The following is a 22,261-nucleotide window of genomic DNA, read 5'->3' as shown; positions in this document are numbered from 1 at the left end:
ATTACTGAAAAGTGCTCAGGCTCTGGTGAACAAGTTCCTACTAACCAAAGACAGAGAGGATTATTTATAAGATCGACCAACAACTTGGAGTTCCCGCTACAGTGCTACAGGATCAGTGCCGCAGCTGTGGTGCAGGTACAACTGGGGCTAGGATCTGATCCTTGGCTTGGGAATTCCATATGCTTGGGGGTGGACAAAAAGGAAAAAAAAAAAAAAAAAAAAAAAAAAAAAAAAAAAAGACTGGCCAACAACTTACTATGAAAAGTATGTTTTCCAAGAGTATTTGGGAGTTCCTCTCCTGGTGCGGCAGAAACAAATCTGAGTAGTACCCATGAGGAGGCAGGTTTGATCTCTGGCCTCGCTCAGTTGGTTAAGGATCCAGCATTGCCCTGAGCTGTGGTATATGTTGCAGATGCAGCTCAAATCTGGCATTGCTACGGCTGTGGCAGAGGCTCCAATTTGACCCCTAGCCTGGGAACTTCCATGTGCTGAGGGTGGGGCCCTAAAGAAAAAAAAAAGAATATTTGTGTGTCAGTGACAGAGTATACCCTCTACCCAGGAGGAACACACTTTCTGGATTGGGGGTGGGAGTGCTTGGAGAATAGCGGCTTCAGAGCAGCTGGATTTGAGGCTGTTAAGCGATGTTTTCGCCAACCTGGTGAAGTCTGGAACGTCATCCACTCCTGGCCTCCCAGGAAAGTACAACCAAGGTAATGGACAGGGCATGCTAGCTGCTCAAGTCCCCTCTCTTCTGCTGCACTGGAGACATATTAGAAAATTCTCCCTTCCCTATCCCCATCTAGCTACAGTGTTTCTACCTTCCCAACACATCTTTTTTTTTTTCTTCTTCTTTTATTTTTTGCTTTTTTGTTGTTGTTGTTGTTTATTTGTTTTTGCTTTTTAGGGCCACAGGTGTATCATATGGAAGTTCCATGCTAAGGGTCGAATTGAAGATACAATTGCCAGTCTATGCCACAGCCTCAGCAATGTTGGATACTTAACCCACTGATCGAGGCCAGGATCAAACCAGCATCCTCATGGATACTAGTTGGGTTTGTTACCACAGAGCCACAATGGGAACTCATTGCCCCATCCTGACCACCTTTACAATCTTGCCCCTCCATCAATTTTACACTAAAATTGTTTCCAGTGTGCTGATCCCTGATTTCTTTGAGTAAACAGTCTGTAGGTGCTTGTTTACAGACCAGGGAAAGGCACCAAATTGCTCATGGCAGTTAAGAGCACCACTCTGGAGTCATACTGGTTCCAACTGTGTAACCTTGGGAAACTCTCTGTGCCTCCGTTTCTGGATGGACACAGATATATCCTCCAGGACACAGAGATACCTCCTCCAGACCTTTAGCTTTCAGACACTTCAACATCTGGCTAAGCTGCAGAAAGACCCCCTGCCCAAGGTCATAGCCTTCCCATATAATGAATGATGGAGGCAGAGCAATAAAGGTCTGGCCATTTCAGCCCAATGTGATACATCCTGACTGTCTCTTTTAGCTTTAGAGTGCCCATGTGATCGGTTCACATGGTTGTTAGTTACGCACTACCATTCAATTTCATCCCCTTTTCCTCCCTTCTATGGCTGTCAATCCCAGGAACACTCTCTAATAAACATTCTGTACACTAAACTGGACCTCAAAATCCATTTTTTGGAGAATCCAACCTGCAACAGTTGGTGCTAGAAAAGCTCTGAAAAATCAGGCAAAAAATGATGTTCAGAAGCTGGGTTACTCACCATATAGCTGGAAATGAAGATCTGGTGGTCCAATTGTTGAACATTTCATCCTTGATGAATAGGGATAGTATGCGATAGAAGGGAATGTACTAGCTCATGGGATGTATCAAGCATTTAAAAAATAGGGAGGGGAGTTCCCGTCAGTGGTTAACGAATCTGACTAGGAACCACGAGGTTTCGGGTTCAACCCCTGGCCTCGCTCAGTGGGTTAAGGATCTGGCCTTGCCGTGAGCTGTGGTGTAGGTCACAGACATGGCTCGGATCTTGCGTTGCTGTGGCTTTGGCGTAGGCCAGGGCTACAGCTCCGATTAGACTACTAGCCTGAGAACCTCCATATGCCATGTGGTACGGCCCTAGAAAGACAAAAAGACAATATATAAATAAATAAAAACTATCCAAATTGGAAGGGAAGAATTGTAAAATTGTCATTACATGCAGATGACATGATACTATATATATAGAAAACCCTAAAGACTCATACAAAACTAGAATTCAGCTAGTAGTTAATAAATGAATTCAGCAAAGTAGCAGGATATGAGATTAACATAATGAAATCTGTTGCATTTCTTTACACTAACAATGAGATATCAGAAAGGGAAAGTAAAAAAAAAAAAATCCCCCCCCCCTTTTTGCCGCACCTGCAGCATGAGGAAGTTCCCAGGCCAGGGATCAAATCTGAGCCACAGCTGTGACCTACACCACAGCTATGACCTAAACCACAGCTATGGCAACACTGGATCCTTAACCCACTGTGCCTGGGCCAGGGATCGAAGCTGCACCTCTGTAGTGACTCAAGCCACCATAGTTGGATCCTTAACCCACTGTACCACACAATGGGAATTCCAATCCCATTTTTTTTTTTTTCTTTTTAGGGCCTCACCCAAGGCATATGGAAGTTCCCAGGCTACAGGTGGAATCAGAGCTATGGCTACTGGCCTATATCACATCCACAACAGTGCAGGATCTGAGCCCTGTCTGTGACCTACACCTCAGCTCACAGCAACAACGGATCTTTAACCCACCAAGCAAGGCCAGGGATCAAACCTGCATCCTCATGGATACTAGTGGGGGTTCATTACCACTAACCCACAGCAGGAACTCCCTCTGATCTCTTTTTTTATCTGTTCGTTTTTGGTCACACCTGTGGTATACAGAAGTTCCTGGGCTAAGGATCGAACTCATGCCACAGTTGCAGCCTGTGCTACAGCTGTAGCAATGATTAATCCTTTAACCTACTGTGCTGGGCCAGAGATCAAACCTTGCAGAGACACTGCCAATCCTATGGCACTACAGCAGGAATAAATTAGGAGTTTGGGATTGATACAAACTACTATATATAACATAGCTACACAACAAGGTCTTACTGTATAGCAAGATTTGCTGTAATAAACCATAAAGGAAAAGAATATGAAAAATATGTGTGTATTTTACTGAATCACTTTGCTGTTTACCTGAAACTAACACAACATTGTAAATCAACTATACTTCAAAAAACATTGGGGGGGGCAGAATAATTATAAGTATAGTAGAATTAGGTTCTGTTACTGAAAGCTAAGTGTGAAAGCCAGAGGGCCTCCTCAACAGCACAGGAAGAGGAATTTAACACCTGCTGCTGTGGAGGGCAGGATAATCATCAGAATAGTTTAAGCTCCAATAAGGTAAAACTCCCAAGCAATGCAGGTCAGCTAAGGGCCCTAGCTGGGAAATAATGGAATTATGACACATGGAATGGGGATATCTGATTGATGCTCTGAAGATCTTGAATTTCCAGGTTCTGTTTTTTTGCTTTTTTTAAAGCTGTGAGTGTGGCATATGGAATTTCCCAGGCTAGGGGTCCAATTAGAACTGCAGTTGCCAGCCTATCCCACAGCCATAGCAACAATGGATACTTGACCCACTGAGTGAGGCCAGGGATTTAATCCACATCCTCATGGATCCTAGTTGGGTTCATTAATCGCTGAACCACCACGGGAACTCCAAGATACAGAATTTATCATTCTGTCAAGGACCCCAGGAAATGGTACAAATTTGTTACTGGAATGACTCTTAGAAGTACAGAAAACTTTACAGCCTACATGAGGTAAAAAATGCCAGAACTGCCAAAACGGATGGAATAGGAAGAGATTTAAAAACTCAGAGAAGTGAGCATGAAATGGATGCACCATATAATGTCACAAATCCCACAGAATGATTATGTTCCATGGGAAGACTTAGAGGATACTGCATTTACCAAGACCATAGGAATGTGATGGTAAGAAGTGTGCCAGCATCACTAAAGTTCACTGCTGGCCAGGACTGACAGTAGGAGAGGCTGTTAGAAAACTAGGCTCACTATCAACAAAAGGGTGACAGGGTCTTGAAACAAAAGGCCAGGTGGCAGCACTTAACTGCCAGAAGCCAGGTAGATGCCACATAATGAGTGGAAAGGTCAGAGTATCAGTCAAGTAGGCGTGGCCTTCAGAGAATTATGGAGATGGTTAACAGCATCCCAAAGGCAAAATAGGCAGCCAACCAGGGTACTTCTCAATTTTCTATCAGAAGAAATTAATGTTGGGTAATCAGGGAACCAAGGGCATTTGCCCCAATGGAAAATGACCATCCTTTGCTCACCTTCAGATATTGGCCAGTTTACAGATCTGAACTCATCAGAGAAAGTCGGGTCACCAAAAGGAGAACCCTGCAACCTCATGGCAAATATACACAGTAATGATTTCCCTGGTTCTCCTCTCAATGTTCACGTACATACATGTATTACTTTTTTTTTTTTTTCCTTTTTAGGGCTGTACCTGCAGCATATGGTAGTTCCCAGGCTAGGCACAGAATTGGAGCTACAGCTGCTGGCCTATGCCACAGCCACAGTAAAGCCAGATCCAAGCCACATCTGCGACTTATGCCACAGCTTGTGGCAACATTAGGTCCTTAGCCCACTGAGCAAGGCCAGGGATCAAACCCACAACCTCATGGATCCTAGTAGGGCTCGTAACCTTCAGAGCCACATGGGAATGCCCCTTGTATCACTATTTTCAAATATATTTTTAGATATAGTTGTAAAGAAGTTTATTTAAAATTGTTAATGAATACATAGTAATTTTCGTGGCATATAAAGAACAGAAATTTCTCATAATTTTGGAGGCTGGAAGTCTAACATCTGGCACTGCCGTGAGCTGTGGTGTAGGTTACAGATGCAGCTTGGATGCAGCGTTGCTGTGGCTGTGGCGTAGGCCGGTGGCTACAGCTCTGATTACACCCCTAGCCTGGGAACCTCCACATGTGGCGGGTGCAGCCCTAAAAGGATAAAAAGACCAAAAAAAAAAAAAAAAAGCATTCTGGAGTTCCCATTGTGGCTCAGAAGGTTAAGAACCCAACATAGTGTTTGTGATGATGCAGGTTCCATCCCAGGCCAAGTTCAGTGGATTAAGGATCTGGCATTGCTCCAAGCTGCAGCTTGGGTCCAGCGTTGCTGTGGCTGTGCTGTAGACCGGAAGCTGCAGCTCCAATTCAACCCCTAGTCTTCGAACCTCCATAGGGCAGATGCATCCCTAAAAAAAGCAAAAAAAATTTTTTTAATTTTAAAATAACAAAAGCTGAAAATCAATTGATTTCACCCAAATAAAGAACCCATTTCTTTCTTTTTTTTTTTAGGGCCACACCTACGGCATATGGAAGTTCCCAGTTAAGGATCAAATCGAAGCTATAGCTGCCAGCCTACACCACAGCCATAGCAACTTGAGATCCATGGCCTCTTCCACCTATACCATAGCTCATGGCAAGGCTGGCTCCTTAAACCAGTGAGACCAGGGATTGAATGTGCATCCTTGTGGATATTAATCGGATTTGTTTCCGCTATGCCACAATAGGAACTCCCAAGAAGCTATCTTTCTTAATTGCAGTTAAGGGTCACTGACTATATAGTGGCTTTTTGGGGCAGGTTTTTTTTTTTTTTTTTTTTTTTTGCTTTTTAGGGCCGTACATATGGAAGTTCCCAGGCTAGGGCTCAAATCAGAGCTGTAGCTGCTGGCTTATGCCACAGCCACAGCAATTTGTAATCCAAACCATGTCTCCCACCTACACCACAACTCATGGCAACACCCAATCCACTGATCATGGCCAGGGGTCAAACCTGCATCCTCATGGATACCAGTCAAATTTGTTTCCACTGTGCCACAATGGGAACTCCTATAGTATGGCTTTCTTTTATTACGATTTTTTAAGGAGGGTACTCAGAGAAGGGCATCAGTCTTCAGGGTAGCTAGAAATAGGGGCAGTGTCCTGGTCATTTTGGGTCATCGTGGCCATGGGCTCAGTTCCAAGGATATGTTGGGGAAGAGAAATATAGGGGACTCCTCTTAGGAAAAATCTTTTGGAGTAAAGAGGTAGTTGGGCCTTATTTAGGTTGTTTGTTCTACCTTAATCCTGAACCCTTTTCAAGCTAGTTGGCAGCAGACTGGACATAGAGGTATGTGTTTAGCTCCAGGGATTTCTCTTTCTACAATACATCTTCTTTTATTATTATATTAAGGTATGCACATTTGTGATATAAAGTTGCTAGATGAAATAAAATTTAGACAGTAAAGGAGAAAAGAATAAGAAAATAAGCAAGAACTCATCAGCTTGCTTGTGCCAAGAAATGCCCAAGGAAGACTGAGGTCTCAGCACTACCAGAATAAAGAATTAATGGGGGGAGTTCCCATTGTGGCTCAGTGGTTAACGAATCCGACTAGGAACCATGAGGTTGCAGGTTTGATCCCTGGCCTTGCTCAGTGGGTTAAGGATCTGACGTTGCCGTGAGCTGTGGTGTAGGCCGGCAGCTATAGCTCCGATTACACCCCTAGCCTGGGAACCTCCATATGCTGTGGGAGCAGCCCTAGAAAAAGCAAAAAGACAAAAAAAAAATAATGATAATAATTAATGGGGAGTTCCCATTGTGGCTCAGCGGTAACAAACCCAACTAGTATCTGGGAGGATGCAGGTTTGATCCCTGGCCTTGCTCAGTGGGTTAAGGATCCCTCATTACTGTACCTGTTGTGTAGGCCCTGGGCTACAGCTCTGATTACACCCCTAGCCTGGGAACTTCCATAAGCCACACTTGCAGCCCTAAAAAGAAAAAAAAAAAAAAAAAGAATGGACTCCAAGAACTTTTAAGAACAGTTTCAAATCATTGTTTATGCTCCCTACCTTATATTACAGATCCCACAAAGAAATTACTTCTGAAGTTGTCCTTTTTATCAGCTGACCTCAACAAGCATAAAACTGAACACTAGTCTCCCAAAACTCCTCTCCACTTAAGTTCCTTATTTCCATGAAGGCCCATTCACCACCAGCTTCCTAAGTCAGAACCAAAGCATCATTTGTATTTGGTACCTCACCTTTTCCCTCTCTCAACTAACTAATCTTCAAGTCCTAATAATTCTACCTTCTAAATGATCCAGGATCCACCCACGCCTATTTCCACTAGTTCAGGGCACCATCCTCTGTTACCAAAATGACATCAATAGCCAAAGAGGTTTCCCTGCCTTAGTCTCCTTCCCTCTTAATCAATTCACCGCACTGCAGCCAGAGTAATCCTTTTAAAACACAAATCTGATAATACAGTTCTTCAGTTTAGAGTCTTTTAAAACCGAAGTTCAAACTTTCTATTATAGTTTATTAGGGTCTGAATGATTTGGCTGTTCGTCCCTCCGCAGCCTCATCCCCACACATCATACCCTCTGTTCGGCCATAATGAACTTTGTTTCCTGACCCAACTTTTTCTGTTATCGCTGGGCCGTTGACCGAGCGGTTCTCGGCGTGGAACACCCCTCCCTCTCTCTTCTTTTGGGTAAATCAGATGCATCCTCCAGGTCCGAGTTCAGCTGCTACTTGCACAGCCCAGGTAGGCAGGCTTCATCCCAAAACAGGTGCCTTCAGCGTGGTCCAGCTGATTTGTGCCTTCCAGACGGGCGGTCCTGACGTTGTCCTCAACAGGCCATCAGGGTTGGACAGTTGAAAGGCTCTTTAAAGTGAACCCAGACGCTTGCAGCTCTAGTCCACGACAGGTAGGCAGCGCATGAAGTTCATCCCCACAGCAGACACACCCAATGCTTTCAGCTGCCCGCGCGGGATATGGGACAGCCAGTAACCCAGTCTGCTACCCCCGCCTCTCACGCTGCGTCGGGGGCGGGGCGGGGCGGGGCACTGGGCGCCGGCGAACGGCGTGCGACGAGCGAGGGGCGGGGCCGGGGCGGAGTGGAGCGCGCATGCGCGGTCGCCTTTGTGTGGGTCGAGCAGCAGCGGCGGCGGCGGCGGCGGCGGCAGCAGCAGCAGTGGCGGTCCCACTGGCAGGCGGGCAAGAGGGGAGTCCAGGCGGCGTCCGGCGTGGGAGCCGGGGGACCACGATGGTAAAGAAGCGGAAAGGCCGCGTCGTGATCGACTCAGACACGGAGGACAGCGGCAGCGACGAGAACCTGGATCAGGTGAGGGCAGGCCGCGGAGGCGCGGGCCAGCCGAGCGGGAGGGCTGAGTCCTGGCCACCCTAGTCAGGAGCCGGTCGGGCCCCGGGCCTTCTGTCCGGAATGCCTGGCCCGCCCCGGGCCCTGATCGCCACTGCCTCCTCTTTCTGCCCTCCTCGCGGTGCCCAGGGCCTTTGGAGTCTGGCTGGGGCCTGGAGACGGAGCCCCGAGGACTTGGCGCCTTGGGCGGGGAGGCGGGGCAGGGACCAGACTGGTGGGCCTCGGGCTCGGGAGAGTGGAGGGGTCCTTGATCTGCCAGATCCAGATCGGGGCGACAGGCTGCAAGCAATCCAGGAACGGAGAGATAGGAAGTATCACCCGCCAACCCGCTAGGCAAGGAGGTTTTCGAGGAGGTGCAAGGGTGATCGTGGGGCGGTGGGGGGGAGGGAGGCCGAGAATGTGCGGGCGCTGGAAGATGAAGTTTTTCAGACAAGGGTCTGAACCGAGAGGAGGGACACTCGTACTGTTCCGGGGAACCTCTCCGTGCTTCGCGAGGAAGACTTAGCTGTGAGCACGAATCTGTTTAGCAGCTAGGGTCGTTTGTGGTTGAGAAGGGTCCCCGTTGAGATGTCAGACCGAAGAGAGCTCTTGGGAAGAGGAAAGAGGGCAGAAGTGGAGAAATATCTAGGGCGGCACGGAGGGACTGTGGCGAGGCCTCTTGGCCCTTTTCATGTAGCATCGCAGAATTCTTTCTACTTGAAAGATGTTCAGGAACCATTGAAAGTAACTTTTGGTCTGTCTTGGGACTGCTTGAAATGTTTACTCTAGAAAATATTATAGGGATGAAGTTGTCCTTTGTAGCAATGCTCTAGTGGTACCAGGAAATACAAAGAGGGTTCCCCCCCATATTGTGAAGAGACTATGTAAAGAAAGACTATGCAAGAGGGAGTAGTTTTATAAGTTGAGTAGAGAGAGTACTCCAGTTAGAGTCTGAAATTCTTGAGTTCTAGGCTGGACAGTGTTGTTTACTGGGTATGTATCTTTGGCCATAACTGTAAAGTCTAGATAAAACATCATCCCTGTATATCTGATTGGGTTATTTGAAGGATTAAGTGTTTGTAAGAATTAATGTTAGTTCAAGCACTTCTGAACTAAAGCTTTTTTATAAATGGCTTCTTGGGAGTCCTTTGTATTAGGCCAGAGGTATCAGGCTAAAATATTAGGTCATGAAAGGGGAGGACTTTAAGAAAGGGGCTGGAGATGTGTTGAAGAAAAGAGGGCTGTTTTGAAAATGGTAGTAGAGAGGTGGGAGGTGGGAAAATAGTGGGACCTGTGGAAAACTTTAAAAGAAATAGAAACCTTGTTACGGGATAGGAATTGAAAGTTAAGTTGAAAATATTTGTACTGAAAGGCTCCTGAAATTTACAAAAATAGAAAAAAAATCACTCTTGACTATAAAAATTTGATTGATAATTTTAGACTTACACTTGATTGGAACTTTAAAAAAAAAAAACACACCTATTTCCTAATCTAGAAATATAGATATTTCTGATAATAACATCAGCTACCATTTACTTAGGGCCTGGAGTGAACAGCTTACCTCAATTAAGTGATTTATTTACATTGTCAAGTTTTCAAATTATGGTGAAGTTGGTACCTGTTTCCCTGGTTTTAGATATGAGAATGGAAGTTGAAAATGTAACTTATCCAGATTTACACAACTTGTTGGTGGAATTTGAACCCAAATCTGTAGACTCTTTCCACATACCAACTTAATCTGTTTCTCATATTGCAAAATGAAAATGATGTTTCTTAGCCATCTTCTCTAGTGCTAGAATTTGTGTTTGTAAAGTACATTGAATAGCAGAAATTGATACATCAACTAAATAGATTATTTGGGGGGCTTCCTTGGTAAAGCACTCTTAAGACATCTACTCTGAAGTTGAACGAACTAAGCTGTAAATTATCCTGTTTTTGGTGACTTTCCACAGAATTTTAACAAATGACATGAGTTGAAAATTTCCTTTTGTAGTAGTGGGATTTTACCTGATTGACAAAAAGCTTTGCCAAAGTGAGAACTAGAGGAGATTGCAACTTTAAAACCAACTTTATCTATTTGTGAAAAGACATTAGCATAAAATTTGTAAGTAATACCTAATGCATTTTAACAGCAATTTCAACTTCCTCCTCTTTAACTACTCATTGGCATTCTGTTATCAGATTGGAACAGGATCAAAATTCCCTTTTCTGCACATCCTAACAGAGGCATCAGTACATTCTATTTGTTCAGCACTCTGCCAGGCTCTCAGAGAAATCAAAAAGAAACGTCTATGCTCTTCAGAAGTTTTGCCAGAGATCTTTAGCAGATGTTCAAAGTCAACCTGGTTTTGGGGTTTTTAGGAATCCTCAGAACAAAATTAATGCATTCTGGGCCTTCATCAAGATGCCTTGGACTGCTCCATCTAGTAGTTCTGGGCCTTTGTTGGGGGTATAACATTGTATTTGCTGTCTAGTGTATGGTCCTTGTGGAAAAAAAACAAACTATGACAAATCTCTGAGTGTTTATGGTGAGAGTGGAGCACAGTGGTAAGGAGATCTTTTGTTTTTCAGATGGGAATCTAAGCCATTATGTCAGAAATAGTACCTTCAAGTTAGTCCTTACTGAAGGTGAGGGAGATGGGCCTTCTACACTGGTATTTCCTGGGGGTGGGAGGAGAAATGTGTCAGAAACTGCTGGAGTTACTTGTTTAAGGTATACTTTGCAGAGACTCCCATCCCAGAACCTACTGAATCAGACCCCCGCAGGGTACTATCTGCATTTTTACAGCCCAGGTGCTTAAATTTGTGTTAGACTTTGAGACCACTGTCTGTATGCAAGTTTTAATCTTTTTGGTAAGATGCTCCAAGTAGTTTGGGAGAGAAATATCTTCACATATAACCGAAGGACCTTAACATATTTTTCAGGTAGCAAAACCTGCTTGTTTTTCTAAATCTCTGAAGCTGTTTGAATTGTTGGGATTTTTTTTTTTTTTTTAGGCCTGTTTTTTTTTCCTTTCTTCTTAGTGGGAAGAGGTATGTAGTAACTGAAGTGAAGTTGTTTAAAATGTGTTTTAACTTTCAAGGTTTTTAAAAACTCAGACCTTTGAGAATTTGAAGGATTTAATGTGTGACCTAATAATGACCTTATTTTTTTCTGTTGGCCACACCCTTTCTTCAACATTTTAGAATTGCAAATCATGAAGATACTTGCATTTAGCACCTCTTGGAAAAAACAACAACAACAATTTGAGCCAAATCTAGGCTTTTTTTTTAATGCCATTCTGTACCTCTATGGAGATAATGTGTGTTATTCTTTATGGAATAATGTTTATGCAATGGGTCCTATAAAATGTAAAGCATCCCTGATAATAAAGGAATCAGAGTTGTCTATTCATTTTAGTACAACTCAGTATTTATAAAAACTTTACTCTGGGAAATCCCGCTGTGATATGTGAGTTAAGGATCCCTTGTTGTCTATGTGGCGGCACAGGTTTGATCCCTGGCGTGGCACAGTGGATTAAGGATCTGACATTGCTGCAGCTGTGACATAGGTTGCAGTGGTGGCTCAGATTCAGTCCCTGGCCTGGGAACTTCATATGCTGCAGGTATAGCCATTTAAAACAAAACAAAACACTTTACTCTGTCTTTTTCAAAGGAAAAAAAAAAAAAAGCTGTATGCATACTAGAATGCTTTATTTCATAATTTCCATTCTTATTTAAAATAGTGACTTGTTATCCTTTCCTGTTTTTCTCTGCTCATTCTCCTTGAAGTAGCCATAAGTAACCTTTTGCTTTTTAAAAAGAAATAGACCTATAAGTATTTTCTAGGAATTATTATTATGTGTCTGCATTTTTATTGTGAAAAAATTTTAAATATCAAAAAATTAACATTAGCACTCATATTTCCACCATTTAGAATCAACAGTTGTAAATGTGTATATGTATACACACCTTTTTTTGATGAACGATTTGAAAATAAGTTAAAGATTTTGTGCTACTCCACTCATAACTGTTGGCAGCACACATCTCCTGATAAGAACATTCTCTTTTTTAAAAACTAAAAAAAAAATTTTTTTTTGTCTTTTTTTTGCTATTTCTTGGGCCACTCCCACGGCACATGGAGGTTCCCAGGCTAGGGGTCGAATCGGAGCTGTAGCCACCGGCCTGCGCCACAGCCACAGCAACACGGGATCCGAGCCGCGTCTGCAACCTACACCACAGCTCATGGCAACACCGGATCTTTAACCCACTGAGCAAGGGCAGGGATCGAACCTGCAACCTCATGGTTCCTAGTCGGATTCGTTAACCACTGCGCCACGGCGGGAACTCCTAAAAAATTTTTTTTTAATTAATTTTTTTTTTTGGCTGCACCAGTGGCATGTAGAAGTTCTCAGGCTAGGGATCAAATCCACACCACAGCTGTAACCAGAGCCACAGCAGAGATAACACTGGATCCTTAACCTACTGCTCCACAAGGGAACTTCCAAGGACATTCTCTTATGTAATCACAATCCCATGATCACACTTAAGAAAATTGACAGTAAAAATATGGAACCCTTCATGAATTTACATGTTATCCTTGTGCAGGAGCCATGCTAATCTTCTATTGTTCCTACTTTAGTATATGTGCTGCTGAAGCAAGCACTCTAGGAATTATTTTTAGATATTATATGTTAAAAACACCATTGTTATAAAGTATCCTTCCATAATAAACCTTCCCCAGAAAAGTTGGGAAATTTAAAAGTTGTGTTTCTCATTAAGATAGTCTTTTTACATTAGTCAGAGCAGAGTTTGAAGTATAGGATGAATTTGTGAGATGTGTCAGTGTTAACTTGAGAAGTTTTAATTTGTGTCATAATGTTGCATCTAGCCTGATGTAACTTATCTGCCGATTTCACTTGATTCTTCTTTAGAAAGGTTCTTTGGGGAAGACTGAATCCCTTGGGAGCTTTTCTTTTAGGAAAAATTCAAAGCCTATCTTTGACATTGGTTCTCTTGGTGTCTTTATTTGCTCCCTTCCTAGACCTTAAGTTCCCCAAGGGCAAAGTTGTTTTTTTTTTTTTTTTTTTTAATCTTTCAACAAATGTTTCAGTGCTAGGCAATAGGGCTATTGAGGGAGCAAAATGGAAGCAGTGTCTACCTTCAAAGTGGGGGGAAGGAGGGGCAGGGGCTGGCATTGCTTAGAGTCATTTCCTTACACTTGCATTACAGGCTCTGAAGAAGAGCAAGGATTCTGTGAGAGCTTGACCAGGGTGTCCCTATGCTAGCCTGATGAAAGTGACATTTAAATGAGACCTGGAATATGGGTCAGAACAAAGCGATTAGGAGACTGAAGAGTAGAGGGACGTGTGAGAGTTCATGGTTGAGGGACTAACATGTACAAAAGTGTTGAGGCAAGAAGGACCTAGCATCTTCATGGCTCAGGTCGCTGCTGTGGTGCAGGTTGATTCCTGGCTGGGGAAATTGTACATGCCCTGGGCGCAGCCAAAAAATATCAAATTTAAAAAAATTGAATCAAATAGAAAACATCATATATCAGATCTAGTAAAGATAAGTATTGCTTAATAAAACCTGTGTTTCACATATATACGTGTGTGTATACACACTGGGTCACTAGGTATAATTTATCTTACTGTGGGCTGTGGTTAAAAAGTTTTAGGGGAGTTCCCATTGTGCCTCAGTGGGTTAATAAGAATCCAGCGTTGTATCCAACTTGTATCCATGAGGTTGTGGGTTTGATCCCTGACCTGGCTTAGTCGGTTAAGGATCCGGCATTGCCACAAGCTACATATGGTATAGGTTGCAGATATGGCCTGGATCCCATGTTGCCATGGCTGTCGCATAGGCTGGCAGCTGCAGCTCTGATTTAGTCCTTATCCTGGGAACTTCCTTATGCTTGCAGGTGCGTTCCTAAAAAGGAAAAAAATGTTTTAGGAGTTCTCTTGTGGCTCAGTGGCTCAGCGGGTTAAGGGTTCGTGTTGTCAGTGCAGCAGCGTGGGTTGCTGCTGTGGTGCACGTTTGATCCCTGGCTTGGGAACTTCCACCTGCTGCAGGTGTGGCAAAAAAAAAAAAAAAAAAAAAGGAAAAATAAAAAGAAGTTCCAGGTTGGCAATATAAAGACCGTGGACCTTATTCTGAGAGTAATGAGAAACCACTGAACGGTTTTAAGGTGGAAGAGGTGTTCGGATCTGTCCTTTGAAAAGTTTTCCAGACTTCCCTTCATGGCTCAGCAGTTAAGGAACCCAACAGGATCCATGAGGGTGTCGGTTCCATCCCCGGCCTGCTCAGTGAGTTTAAGTATTCGGCGTGGCCATGAGCTGTGGTGTTGGTCGCAAAGGTGGCTCGGATCCCGCATTGCTGTGGTGTAGGCTGGCCACTGTGGCTCCGATTCGACCCCTAGCCTAGGAACTTCCATATGCTGTGGGTATGGCCCTAAAAAGCCAAAAAAAAAAAAAAAAAAAAAAGGTTTCCCAGTTTGCTCTGTTGAGAGTAATCTGGAGAGAGGATACCAGTTAGGTAGCAGATAGAGGAGTCCAGGTCAGAGATGGTGGAGAGCATAACTTCCACTTGAATGGAAGCTCTAAGAGGGCAAGGCTGTTTGTTCAGTGTAGTGTCCCTATACTGGAACAGTGCCTGGCCTGCAGCATGCACCTTGCCAATATTTGTTGAACAATGCCATCCTTAAATTGATGTAGTGATAGAGATGGCAAAAGGTGGATTCAACTGGACACAATATCCAGGCTGTCAAACTGAGAGGACTTGATGACTGATTGGATGTTGGGGGTGAGGAAGAGGAAGTTCCGGCTTGAGATGGGGAACCCTGGAAGAAGATCAGGTTTGAAGGTGAAGAACATGTGTTCAGTCTTGGATAGGTAGAGATTAAAGTTATCAATGAGAGGGAGTTCCTGTTGTGGCTCAGTGGCTTAAGAATCTGACTAGTGGAGTTCCCATCGTGGCTCAGTGGTTAACGAATGCGGATAGGAACCACGAGGTTGCTGGTTTGATCCCTGGCCTTGCTCAGTGGGTTAAGGATACGGTGTTGCCATGAACTGTGGTGTAGGTTGCAGACGCAGCTCGAATCTCGAGTTGCTTTGGCTCCGGAGTAGGCTGGTGGCTATAGCTCTGATTAGACGCCTAGCCTGGGAACCTCCATAAGCTACAGGTGTGGCCCTAAAAAGAAAAAGAAAAAAAAAAGTTAGCCATGAGATTTTCGAGTAGAGACATTGAGTGGGTGGTTGAAAATAATGCCTGCCTGACACTGAGTGGACAACTAATAAGTATTTGTGGAATAAGCAAATGCTGCTTGTCATATCATGATGGAAAGTTAGATTCTAACTTTTCTGACTATTGGTAGGATTACTTGGAGATAAAGGGACACTGTCAGCTTGGGAGTTCTTGCTTTAGCCAGTCTATTATAATACTGATATATCTTCTATAAGGCGTGGAAATGTGCATTAGTTAGAAAGTGTCTAAGTGGGAACTAAGTAGAATGGTAGAATTTTTAAAAATTTTTATCTACTTTTTATTTCGAATGAGTGGAAAACTTAATTTCATCAGTTCTTTGACATTGTGGGCATTTATATAACTCAGTATTTTATCTGTAATTATAATTATTTTGCTGGGAATTGAATGGGGATGTTGCCACATTTAGTGCCAGTCATGTGAAATGTAAAGGAATGTTATACTGCCACTTTGGAATTACTAATTCAGAAGGGGTTTTGTGTGTATGTTCATTGTTTTGGTTTGTTTTCTTTTGTTTTTTAATTATAAAAATAGTACCTGCTTGTTGAAACAGTACCAGCAAAACAGAAATACCCCCCTGTTCCACAAACACCTATACATACAATGACTCTATTCCTCTCTCCTGAAAAGTAACCAGTGTTCACTGTTGGAATGATGTTCCATTCTCAACAATTTTGATATGAAAGAAAGAATGGGAATTAATGTCTCAGATTTAAACCTCTATGAATTACTACCCTTTCCCCATCATCTCTCAAGTCCTGCCACTCCTCTCTGTCCCTTTGGCTACTTAGCTTGTCCAGGTCATCATCCACTCTGATGACACTGCCCCGGATTCCTCCTGATTCCTCTCCACTTCCTCCCTGGCCCCTCTGGCCTGTTCCTCTCTCAGTCAGAGTGCTCTTTAAAAAACCCTCAGGGAGGAGTTCCCGTCGTGGTGCAGTGGTTAACGAATCCGACTAGAACCATGAGGTTGCGGGTTTGATCCCTGCCCTTGCTCAGTGGGTTAAAGATCCGGCGTTGCCGTGAGTTGTGGTGTAGGTTGCAGATGCAGCTCGGATCCCGCCTTGCTGTGGCTCTGGCGTAGGACGGCGGCTACAGCTCTGTTTAGACCCCTAGCCTGGGAACCTCCATATGCCGAGGGAGCCGCCCAAGAAATAGCAAAAAGACAAAAAAAAAAAAAACCCTCAGGGAGAGTTGGGGAGTTCCTTGGTGTCTCAGCGGGTTAAGGGTCCTGCGTTGTTATTGCTGTGGCAAGGGTTCCATCTCTGGCCCTGTAACTTCTGCATGTAGCTGGTGCAGCCAAATAATAAATAAACAAATTAATTAATTAATAAAAGCCCTCGGGGATGGTTACACCCCTGCTTAAAACCTTTTGATAGCTCTCCACTGCCTTCAAATAAAATTCATTCTCCTGATCTCTCTTTATAAATCTGGGAATGATGTTTCTTCTTACCTCTAACCTACCACTTTGCATCCCGCCCACCACCACCCCCTTGCCTGTGAAGCTCCAGTCATACTGGTTTCCTTTCAGGTGTTTGGCTAAGCCAAGCTGTTGCTAATTTCAGGACATCTATTCTATCTGAAGACCTCTGTCCAGAAGACTGCACCCTGTCTCCTCCCCCCAAGTTTCTAGTCTCAACCTAAACACCATTGCCTCAGAGAAGCCTCCCCTAATTACCCTTTCGCAGACAGGTTCCCCATTCCCTTGATTCACTTCCTTCTTAGCACTTATCACTAGATATAATTTTTTCTTTACCTGTTTCTTTTCAGTTTCCTTCACTTGGTTTTAAATTCCATGAAGTCAAGGACTGTGTATCTTTTCTGCATGACTGTCTACCCAGAACTTAGTACATAGTAGGTGCTGGTAGCAGGGGAACTCTCTGTCTTAATTTTCCAGAATTCAAGACTTTCAGTGCTAAACCAGGACAGTCCTGAGCAAACCAAGATGTTTAGTCACCCCAGCTGCTAGTAATCACTTATATTAGTTGTATTTGTGGAATGAATAAGTGAAATACAGCTCAGCATACTAATTAGCTATATAAACTTCTGAGGTTTATCCATTATCCATATGGGCTCTTATTCTCCTTTTCTGAGGCACAGTGTATCCAGTGATCATGACACATTTGATTAAAGAGGAGAGATTTGGAAGTTCCTGTGTGGCACCTGTGGGACCCGGTGTTTTCAAAGCTGTGGCGCAGATTGCAACTGTGGCATGGGTTCAGTCCCTGGTCCTGGAGCATCCACATGCCAGGGGTGTAGTCCACCAAAAAAACAAACAACAAAAACAACAACAACAAACCGTGAGATTTAATTTCCTTTAAGTAAGGGGAAGCAAAGTTGCTTTATTACAGGTTGATCCAGGTAGACATTGCAAAAGTAGGCTGTTTTGAATGAAAGGGTGGGGGAATAAATCCTAAGGTTTATGAGTCTTCATGTATTAATGGATTAGAATTGTAATTTTAACCAGACTAATACTATTTTAATAAATACTACCTTGCAATTAGACTTGCTTTATTTTAGGGTCTCAGTTTTGGCTGCCTAGTTTAAATATGACTTTTCAAGCAGTGTTAATGGCATCCTCCACAGCCATACCTATAGTATGTTGGCATGGGCAGCATCACTCTCAGCAGATCTTCAGCTTAAATGTGATATACCATGCTGGCACCACACACTGCCATTCCATCCTAGAGGAAGGCCAAGATAAGTAGGGAAGGTTTTTATTAGATGAGATGAAATACAGGGATGATGGTCAGAGAGAACCACTGGACACACAGAAATTCAGCTCACCCAGTGGGGCATAGTGAAATGGGCTGGCAGGAGAGAGCTGCAGATGGACCTACCCCTGTGCATCAATCAGATTTAGATTGGCTTTTTCGAGTACTGGTGTTGGATAAATCAGCCCCTATTGGTAGCAAATCAGATGATCTCTTCACGTGTGCAGTGCTAGCAAGACCTTTTGTTGCACCTTAGTATGTTTGGCTTTAATTATGAGCCTTCAATAAAATATAAAGGATTTAACTATGAAGAGTAGCCTTGCCATGAGTTCCCCCAGTAACTCCTGTACAATTCTCAGCTTGTGGAAAGGGTATATTTCACACTGTTAAGAAGATATTTGGGGAGTTCCCGTCGTGGCGCAGTGGTTAACGAATCCGACTAGGAACCATGAGGTTGCGGGTTCGGTCCCTGCCCTTGCTCAGTCGGTTAACAACCCGGCGTTGCCGTGAGCTGTGGTGTAGGTTGCAGACGCGGCTCGGATCCTGTGTTGCTGTGGCTCTGGCGTAGGCCGGCGGCTACAGCTCTGATTCGACCCCTAGCCTGGGAACCTCCATATGCCGCGGGAGTGGCCCAAGAAATAGCAACAACAACAACAACAAAAGATAAAAAGACAAAAAAAAAAAAAAAAAAGAAGATATTTGCTTCCTCTATACTATTGTTAATATGGTATTTAATGTCTTAAAAGAAGCAGGACTGTGCCTACCAGAGGCAGTTGTTAGGTTCTTAATTTAGAGTGAAATCTCTTTAGCAGGAAGGCAATACTAACATCTTAACACTTTAGTTACAGTAACTTTTTGGCGGGGGAGGCCATTGCTTTTCCCTGGCCAGGGATGGAACTTGCACCACAAGTAGTAACAACATCTTTAACCAGCTGAGCCTCCAGGGAACTCTTAGTTACAGTAACTTTAAATGGATACCTACTGCTTAAAAATAGTGTTCCAGGAAAGGATTTGATTGCTAGCATATCCTAATCCCTGTTGTAATGAATAGGTATTAAAACAGAATTCTCCTGCATTTGTGAACCTCAGAGGGTCAGGAAAGACATTACTTACCAGATGTCTTTCTAATTATAATAAATCTGCGTGAAAATAATGTGAAACCGAAGGTAATACTAAAGGGCATACACAAGTTACCATATGACCCACAATACCACTCCTAGGTATTTACCCAAGTGAAATAAAAACTTAGGTTTATACAAAAACCTGTACGTAAACATATAATCCCCCCAAGATGGAAACAATCCACATGTTTTTCAACTGGTAGATAAGTAAACAAAGTGTGGTATATCCACACAATGGAATACTACTTAACAATAAAAAGAAACAAACTGCTGACACCTGTCCCAGCTTCATGGATGAGCTCAAATGTATTATGCTAAGTATAGAAACCAGACTCAAAAGACTACATACTCTATGATTCTATATATATGACTTTTTATCATAGGCAGAACTGTAAGGCTCATAAAACAGGTCTGCTTGACAGCAGATGGAGGGAGGGATAAGAAGAGCACTAACTTCCTGAAAAGGCTTCAGATCATAAGAATGCTCTACTTTTTCATATCAAAATGTTAAGTACTATTGACAAGTGCAAATTACAGGGGTATTTGGGGGGATGATGAGACTGTCCTATATCTTGATTGTGGGAGTGGTTCAACTGTATGTATTTGTGGAACTCATAAACTGTCCATAAGAGAGGATAAATGTATTGTATGTAAGTTATACCTCAAGTTTTTAAAAGACTAAACACACAAATATTGCTGTTTTGCATTTGGTCATAGGAGTTATTTTGGTATGAAAAATTAGGAGTGTTTTTACCATGTAAAGCCTTTTCAGGAAGTTAATATGCTAGCTCTCTCTAATGAAATGAGAAGAGTAACATTTCTCGATTGCTTATAAAGAAGAGATGGTGTCAGCTGTTAATCTGAGAAGGTCATTTTCTCATTCTGGCCAAGGAGGGTATAGTCCTAAAATAGAAAGAGACTGGAAGAAGAAAACAGCTATTTTACAGCAGCCTGTTTTTTAAAAAATTAGTCTTGGCACTTAAGCTATAATTGTATAGCACTGCCATCATCAAGAAATAATATTTCTAGTATTTATTAGTTGTATTTTTCTCTTTTCTTGGCACAAGGGGATAATATAAACTGTGACTGAAATAGGAGCTAAATTTTACCTGCCTTGGTTTGAATCCTGGCTCTGTCCTGTACTAGCTGTATAACCTTGGGTAAGTTACTTAACCTCTCCTGCTTCTTAGTTTCTTTATCTTTAAGCAGGAATGGTAATAGTACTCACCTTAAGGTTGTTGTGAAGATTAAATGTTAGATGCTTAGAAAAGTACCTGGCATCTAGTAAGTGTAGAATAGTTTTGGACTGGTATTGATATTAACATAGTGCCGGAATCATAGCAGGTATCCTTTTGTTGTGTTTTTGGGTGACTGGACTGAATTGGGGGGAAGTAACAGGAGAGGGGAACTGTGTGAGAGAGCAAATCGTGGTTGTAGCCATGACTTAGTAAATGCCATATCTCTTCCCCTTTAATCTCTCTTAAATCACCAGGACAAGGCAGAGGTGGTGAAATAGAAATATTTGGGTTGTCAAATTAGGATTCTAGCGGCCAGTATTCTTACTGCTTAAGTCTGGATTAAGCACTAGAATTATATGTTTTTCCCCCTGGTTTAGGCATTCAAAATAAATGACTTCAGGAACTTGTAGCTTGTCAGCTTATTCAGAACAGCCCTACAAATGCCAATTTTACCAAGAATCATATAGTAGGAGGACACTCAGAGTATTAGCTATGCCAGTAAGAACAGCGAGGAGATTACCTTTGTAGACATGGTTCTTCTATCAGTTCCTGAGAATCAGATCTTCTCTAGCTTGTAGAGGAAATGTGACAATTTGAGGGTAGCTTCCCATTCAGTTTTCTAGTCACTTTCCCATTTCAGACATACATTTCCCACTAAGATGGAAGGGACAGATTTTGAAAACATTTCTTCAGCACTCAGGAGTACTGGCTGGCAGTCTGTTCATGTGCTCAAAGTTCCCCTGATGATGTCCTTCGATTGAAAGCACAAAGATAAGAGATCTAAGGAAGGTGGGCATTTCATTATTCTTGGATATGTTTTCTCTGTGAACAAAACTCACCTGGCTACCTTTACCCTCTCAGGAGCTCTTGTCCCTGGCAAAGCGGAAGCGAAGTGACTCTGAAGAGAAGGAGCCGCCTGTGAGTCAGCCTGCAGCCTCCTCAGACTCCGAAACGTCCAACAGCGATGATGAGGTGAGTGTGGAGGGCTAGGCCCCTGGGACTACTAGGTGTTTGAGGGTCCTCAGTCAGTGACCCCTGGACAGCTTCTTTTTCTTAAACTGAGACCTTCCTGTCTAAGATCTATGAGAACTTCTTGGGGAAAGGAAATTACGTATGGAAAGCTTTCACATTGTGATGTTCTTTATACTGCCAGTTACCTAGTGGGTGCCTCTGTTGGGCATTTAGGTGGCCATTTTTCGGTCTTTTCAGCCCTTTTGCTGAGAGGACACGACTTGTTAGACATCATCTCTTTTATTTTTCTTCATCTTTTTAACCCCACTTTTACATTAGAAGGAAATTCTGTCAGGAGTGCCATATTTTAGTGGGAAATACTTGAGCAGGACAAGAAGCTTTCTTTGAGTAGATTGAATCAACATCCCTCAAAGTAGTGGCATTCACCTTAACGGAGAAAAAAATCCAGCTGTTCATTGCTCAAACCAAGATGGCTTTCCCAAACTGCTCTCTACCGCCAAACAAGGCTCTAAAAGATCCAGTAATGGAAGAAAGAGGCTGGGGAAAGGTCTTGGGAGCTCTCTTACATGTTCCTTATTTGATTTAAAATAAAATACTTTTTTTTCCCTTAGTAATTTCAACAGGAAGGCTGCATATCACCTTTCTGTTCTAATCTTTTACCCTGCTGTCTAGGAAAGTATTTCTGCCAGTATACTTAACAATGAAGTCCCACTAAAGTAAAAAAAGGTTTTTTATTATAATGAAATTTAATTAGCACCTG

General features: G+C 43.0%; 1 protein-coding gene across 1 annotated transcript in view; it reads left to right on the top strand.

The window, feature by feature from the left end:
* Nucleotides 7,962-22,261, top strand: part of RTF1 (RTF1 homolog, Paf1/RNA polymerase II complex component) — a 56,048-nt gene continuing 41,748 nt past the window's right edge. Inside the window, exons 1-2 of the mRNA XM_021097446.1 lie at nt 7,962-8,199; nt 21,391-21,501. Of these exons, the coding sequence (XP_020953105.1) occupies nt 7,984-8,199; nt 21,391-21,501 (327 nt within the window). The 5' untranslated portion in view covers nt 7,962-7,983. The remainder of the gene's footprint in view (nt 8,200-21,390; nt 21,502-22,261) is intronic.

This window comes from Sus scrofa, chromosome 1 (genome assembly GCF_000003025.6).
Source record: "Sus scrofa isolate TJ Tabasco breed Duroc chromosome 1, Sscrofa11.1, whole genome shotgun sequence".
Classification (NCBI taxonomy): Eukaryota; Metazoa; Chordata; class Mammalia; order Artiodactyla; family Suidae; genus Sus; species Sus scrofa.
Note: the sequence above shows the minus strand (reverse complement) of the source record. Positions and strands in the feature narration are given on the sequence as shown.